Genomic DNA, 6,173 nt, shown 5'->3' on the forward strand with positions numbered 1-6,173 from the left:
TACGCGTACGCAGAATTTGTTTAACCCCCCCCCCCACCCTCCGGCTTATCATTTAGACACATAATATGTATATAAATGTGTGTGTAAAAATATATTACATAAAATAAATCATTATACATGTTTTACTTGGGGGAGGGGGGGATTTAACCCCTAACCCCTCACCCGTCCACCATCACGTAAAATACGTATATGAAACTATAAACTACACTATACTATACACTATGTACTATATATTTACTATTTAGCATTCACGGGTCACTCGTGGTACCCGAACTTATCAATAGTTTGTATAATAAAATAAAACGGGTCATCAATTTATTATAAAGTTGGCTGGTTTATTATTACCGTTTAGTTTTGAAGAGGCCACCAAATGTGCATGCACGCAAATACAGTTGTAGTCGTAAGTAAAGACTTACTTGACCAAGCTCAGACGTATGTTCATTGCGGTGTTCCCAGTAAGTATCATAATATTATGGGTATCAGACTAACGTAAGTGGTACGCCATCTACTCGTGGTTTTTGTACTGATAAATTATGATAGAAGATTATCACGTAGCCGCCGCCGCCGCCGACGCTACCGCTACTACCGCCACAGTGTCATAACGGACATTTTTGTTTACGTGTCCGCGGTCCGGTGACGTGAACGGTTTGAAAAGTTAACAACAAAGCGGTTAGGCAACGAAAGCAAAAATCCGTCATTCCGTCGTCCCCGATACGGCCACGCATCGTTAACACTTAAGTCACTTTACGTTCAAATTCTCGACTGCCAACGAGTCGTGAACTCGTTCTGTTTTCCGTTTAATTTCGCCCGCACGTATTTTGATATACGTTATAATATACAATACCTAACGTGTACTATAACAACATCATAGGTAAGTCGTCGTTTTTTTCACGTATTAACCACCCAGGATAGTGTTAGGTATTGCCCCCCGGGTCGTTTTTTTTGCTTGCCTAACCGCCGTATTGCCGCTAGTTATTTATTTATGGTTGTCGTTATCGAGTTTGCACCCGTGTCGCGAATGATTTGACGCGAAAAGCGCATGTTTGTAGGTGTATTTGTAGTAAGTACGTTGTTCGTGGGTTATCTATCCGACACTCGAGTGTCATGTCGAGATACCCGACGCTACGCAGTTGTGGCTATGAGCTGGACCGGACAATCGGCACTGGCGGCTTCGGCAAAGTCAAACTGGCCACGCACACTTTGACAGGTGAAAAGGTGGCCATCAAGATCATGGACAAGACCAAGCTGGGTAAAGACCTGCCGCGCGTCAAATTGGAAATCAGCGCGCTAAAGAGCCTGTCACATCCCAACATTTGCAAGCTTTACCAGGTGATTGAGACTGAGTCCCACTGCTATGTTGTCATGGAGTATTGTTCGGGCGGTGAGTTGTTCGATCACATAGTTGAGAAAAGTCGTCTCAGTGAAATGGAGTCACGCATGTTCTTTAGGCAAATCATATCGGCTGTATCATATTTGCATGATAATGGTTATGCGCACCGTGACCTCAAGCCGGAGAATGTGCTCCTGGACAGGGAACAGAACTTGAAAATAATCGATTTTGGTCTGTGCGCTAAACCGCAAGGTGGCATGGACAGCTTGCTGTTGACCTCTTGTGGATCACCCACTTATGCTGCACCTGAACTCATTCAAGGAGTCAAGTACCACGGTTCAGAAGTTGATATTTGGAGTATGGGTGTAATATTATATGCATTGTTGTGCGGATGTTTACCATTTGAAAGTGACAATATTGATGAACTTTTCAAGAAAATATTAAGAGGAAAATATGTAGAACCTGGTTGGCTCTCATCAGGTAGTAAACATTTGTTGAGACGTATGCTTTGCGTTGACCCATTAAAGCGTATACGAATTAGTGAGTTAATTAATGATCCATGGATTAGTCTAGGATTTGGTTGTCCACCGTCCACAAAAAATCAAAACGTTGATCGGTGTAAAGACATGGAATGTCTTGAGGTAATTAGTCGACATTGTGATATTGATAAAGAAATTATTTGGTCCCGTATTTCCAAGTGGAAGTATGACAGTGAAACTGCAACTTATTTGTTGTTATTAAATAAAAAAAAATATGGTGCTCCAGTAGTTTTGAAGAAAAAAGAAGTATCCAATCAACAACCAGAATTAATTATAAGAAGACCAGTCGCTCTACATACTCCAGGCCAAGAAAACAGAAGAGTAGTTGGACGTGCTATTCGAAGAAAAATTGATGAAGTGACACCTACTATACCTGCTAAAATCAAAAGAAATACTAATGCTGAAACTCCACAAGTACAACCACCATGTTCGTCAAATCTAAGTAGTCCTGCTGGTAAAATAATTTCAGGATTAGACCGTGTCAGAAAAGCATTGACACCTAGACGCCGTATTTCTACTCCCACACAAAAACAACCTGAAATTTTGAACATCAAAAAAGATTTATGTAATATATCAACTACGGTTTGTAAGGATCCAGAAAAAGTGATGAATCAGTTGGAAAAAGTGTTGGCGATGAGAAATGTTATTTGCTCAAGAAAAGGTTTTGTGCTTAGAGGAAAATTAAAAAGTGATGTAGCTGATAAAGAAAAATTGAAATTATCTTTTGAATTAGAAATTTGTTTGGTGCCTTCTATGAACAAAGAAAATGCACCAGTTGTTGCCATTAAACGAAAGCGACTTAAGGGTGACTCTTGGATGTACAAAAAAATATGCGAGGAAATTCTAAATTTTACTGGAAAGTGTGAAACTATTCCAGAATGAAACCTTATTGGTTTTTTGACTATTTTATTTTTATCTTGAAATTATTTTCTGGAAATGCTTGTATTTAAAATTTAAATATAGTGATAGGTTAAGATACAATAATAATTACCTATTTTACTCTACAGTATTATTAATTTAATTTGATTATTTCAAAATGACAAAATGAGTAATATATTAGTAGGTACAGATTTTTCTTCTTGTATTATATTTTGTTAATTGTTTTCTTGACCGCTTATTATTACATATAAGTTTATAATAAATCATTAGTCATAATATACTTACTTTAATGGTGATTAAATATGTTTGAACTTTTCTTCAGTCACCTAATTCTATGCTTTAACTTTTTTCTAATGCTTTGTCTAAAATTGTTATAAATTAGTTGTTAAATTAATTTATATATTATACTAAAATAAATGATGATCAAAAATATAATATCTTCTATCAAATAGATTTAAGTTATTTTTATAAGTATGATATACTCTGTAGCTTTGTTATAATTATATTGAAATACACATCTGAATTTCATTAACAAAACATAATTTTGTGTATATATTTTTTTAAACTAATTAAAAAATAGCCTTCTAATCCTCTAATCATACAACCTACTTAGTACTTATACAGTTTATACAGTATATATGTGTGCAAAATGCATAAATACTAAATCAAATCTTACAAGTATGTATGGTTATGTGAACATTGTGTATATAATAATATAGTTAATAAAATAGTTATACAAAAGCTATATTTAAAATTAATTGATGAATTACATGAATCTTAACATTATTTTTTTTTAAGTAAAATGATATTTTATCATTTAAAAACTTGATTGTATTATAGTGTTAGGTTAGGTATTTTATTTATTTTTTTACACTTATTCCACAATATTGGATACTTAATTATTAAAATAATAATTTTATTTTAAAAACTAATGATTAATGTTTTTATTTGCAGGATGTATTCATTAAAGTCATTTGTAATTGTAGCACTAATTTGCACATCTTTAAGCGTATCCGGCCAAAATTCAGACAATCAACAGGCCAGATTATTAGTATCTAAACAAGTTCTTAATAAATTGTTAGTTCAAGATTCTGATATCCTAGTTAAGGTTTGTATACATAAAATGTTTTTTACTTTAGTTCAGTTTTAAATTCCAATTAATTTGTATGTAGTATACCATTTACAATGTGGGAAGTGTGCCGGCTACAAATGTTATACTACAAGACTCAGGATTTCCTGATGAAGCATTTGCCACTGTCAAAGGAAATTTGAATATTCGTTTTAACAGAATTCCATCGGGCGCAAATGTTACTCATGCTGTTGTTATCAAACCTCTTACATATGGCCGGTTTAACTTCACAGCTGCAGTGGTACAATATAAGTCATCAGAAGGTGCTGAAGAGCCACAATTTGCAATAAGCAGCGAACCCGGTGAAGGATACATAATCAGTTATGCTGAATACGACAAGAAATTCTCACCTCATTTGGTAAATATATTATACTAGGGTAAAAGTTTTTTTTTCTAGTAAAAAATATGAGTATTTTGTTTTAAGCATTACATCAAATTGTTAATGACATTACATTTTAATTCAAAATGTATAAGTTATAACTAAGGATTAATTCTAGAGCTATAATTTAACAAAACAATCGTAAAACAATTATATGTTATATTTCTTTCTTTAAGATGATAAAATTTAAATGTCATAAAAACATAACTGTTAGATTTTAAATAGAATTCAAAAGATTATTTCTTTTTAACTATATTTTTGTCAAATTGAATAATAATTTAGTTGAAATATTCTTTGTATAATAGTATATTATAATAATTTGCTATTGTTTGCTTATGTTCTATAATTAGTATTTGTTTTTATTTTTTCAGCTTGATTGGTTTGCATTTGCAGTAATGTCTCTGCCAGCTTTATTAGGGCCATTCGTATTGTGGTGGATTAGCAAGAGCAAGTATGAATTAATATTGAAACAAAAACGTGAAAAAGTGTCTAAAGATTAAAATTAATAAAATAAGAACCTTTGTACAATTAAAATTAAGGATTCTTTAGCCTAATTTGGTATAATATATAACAATGTTTTTATATGTATGTACTTATAAAAATATCCAGATCATTTCCTATGGTTAATTAGAATTACAATTTTTAAAACCATTTTAAAATCAACTTTAAAATTTCCGTATATCCCATAAAACAAATTTATCAACTTTTCATATTGAAAATACACGATCTCTTTATATATATTTTTCATTAATTAATATTAATATCTGTATTATATATTGCCAACAATTTGATATATATATATAAAAGACTACATATTTTATTTTTAGTAGGTACATTTTGTATGATTATCAAATTACAATTCTGTTCTAAATTTGTTTGTTATTAAATTAATTTTTTTATAATAATTAAATATAAGTGTCAGTAGATGGCTATGTTTAATTTGCAAATTTACTTTTGTGTTTTATTTGTTTGAATTTATCCTCAGAATAATATTAGATTTAGATTTTACAATAAAATATAGTTTTTTTTTAACTGAAGATTTATAAAATACATCATTTTTTATTTCTTATTAGTAATTAGATTTATTTAATCTCTTTGCAAAACTTACACTTACATTTAGTGAGATGTAGATGTTTTATGTTAATAAGGAATATATTGTTATAAAAGTAAAATATGTACCTTTGGCCGTTTCTAACAATAATATTATTGTCAAAAAAAAGTATATAGGTGAAAAAAATTTAGTGTGAAGAGTTGTATAACAAAATACAAATAGTATACTTAGTTTTAATAAGTATTTGATGTTCATTATTTTTTTGGATGTATGTCATATTATAAGCTAATACGTGTGTTGATTAACACAAAAAAAAAAGTACTTGTTCAATGTTTATTCTATGTAAAAATAATGTAATTCTGCTAATTTATGATATTAATATTAATATATATGTTGCCTTTGTCTTAAATACATTTAACAGCAAATTTATTTACAGTATAACCCATAATGTGTGGTTAACTTTAATGTCACAGTGAAGTTAACTATTATCTAAGTTAAAGGTTAGAACGTTAGTGATGTAGCGTATTTCTAAGCTAAATATGAGCATTTTAAATTTATAATATTTTACATACTCATATCTTAAAACTTTAAATACTGTATGCAATACTATATCACTTATTTTAACTTTTAACTTTGATAATACATAACTTTATTCTAATGTTAAAGCTAACTACACATAATGGATTTTATTGAACGTAAATTTGTTGTATTGTAAGTAAGATGGCGATGACTATGTGGTTGTTGCGTTCTCTTAAGGTTTTACTGTTCCAAGTTGAAGTATTGTAATAAAACATTATTTTTGTAGATATAAATCTATAAATAAAGCTAAAGACTTCATGACCTTAAAATGATCAAAATATATTCAT

The 6,173-nt window shown here is 30.6% G+C and overlaps 2 protein-coding genes across 2 annotated transcripts; both read left to right on the forward strand.

Annotated features, from left to right (window-relative positions):
* The first annotated feature begins 630 nt into the window (after nucleotides 1-630).
* LOC113548534 (translocon-associated protein subunit beta) lies at nucleotides 631-4,822 on the forward strand. Its single transcript, XM_026949475.1, has 4 exons — nucleotides 631-871; nucleotides 3,703-3,856; nucleotides 3,921-4,235; nucleotides 4,628-4,822. The coding sequence occupies exons 2-4, from the start codon at nucleotides 3,704-3,706 to the stop codon at nucleotides 4,754-4,756; spliced, it is 597 nt and encodes a 198-aa protein (XP_026805276.1). The 5' UTR covers nucleotides 631-871; nucleotide 3,703; the 3' UTR covers nucleotides 4,757-4,822.
* LOC113548533 (maternal embryonic leucine zipper kinase-like) lies at nucleotides 878-3,067 on the forward strand. The gene has a single exon (XM_026949474.1). The coding sequence runs from the start codon at nucleotides 1,105-1,107 to the stop codon at nucleotides 2,749-2,751; it is 1,647 nt and encodes a 548-aa protein (XP_026805275.1). The 5' UTR covers nucleotides 878-1,104; the 3' UTR covers nucleotides 2,752-3,067.
* Nucleotides 4,823-6,173: the final 1,351 nt, after the last annotated feature.

The sequence above is a fragment of the Rhopalosiphum maidis genome, chromosome 1 (genome assembly GCF_003676215.2).
Source record: "Rhopalosiphum maidis isolate BTI-1 chromosome 1, ASM367621v3, whole genome shotgun sequence".
Taxonomy (NCBI): domain Eukaryota; kingdom Metazoa; phylum Arthropoda; class Insecta; order Hemiptera; family Aphididae; genus Rhopalosiphum; species Rhopalosiphum maidis.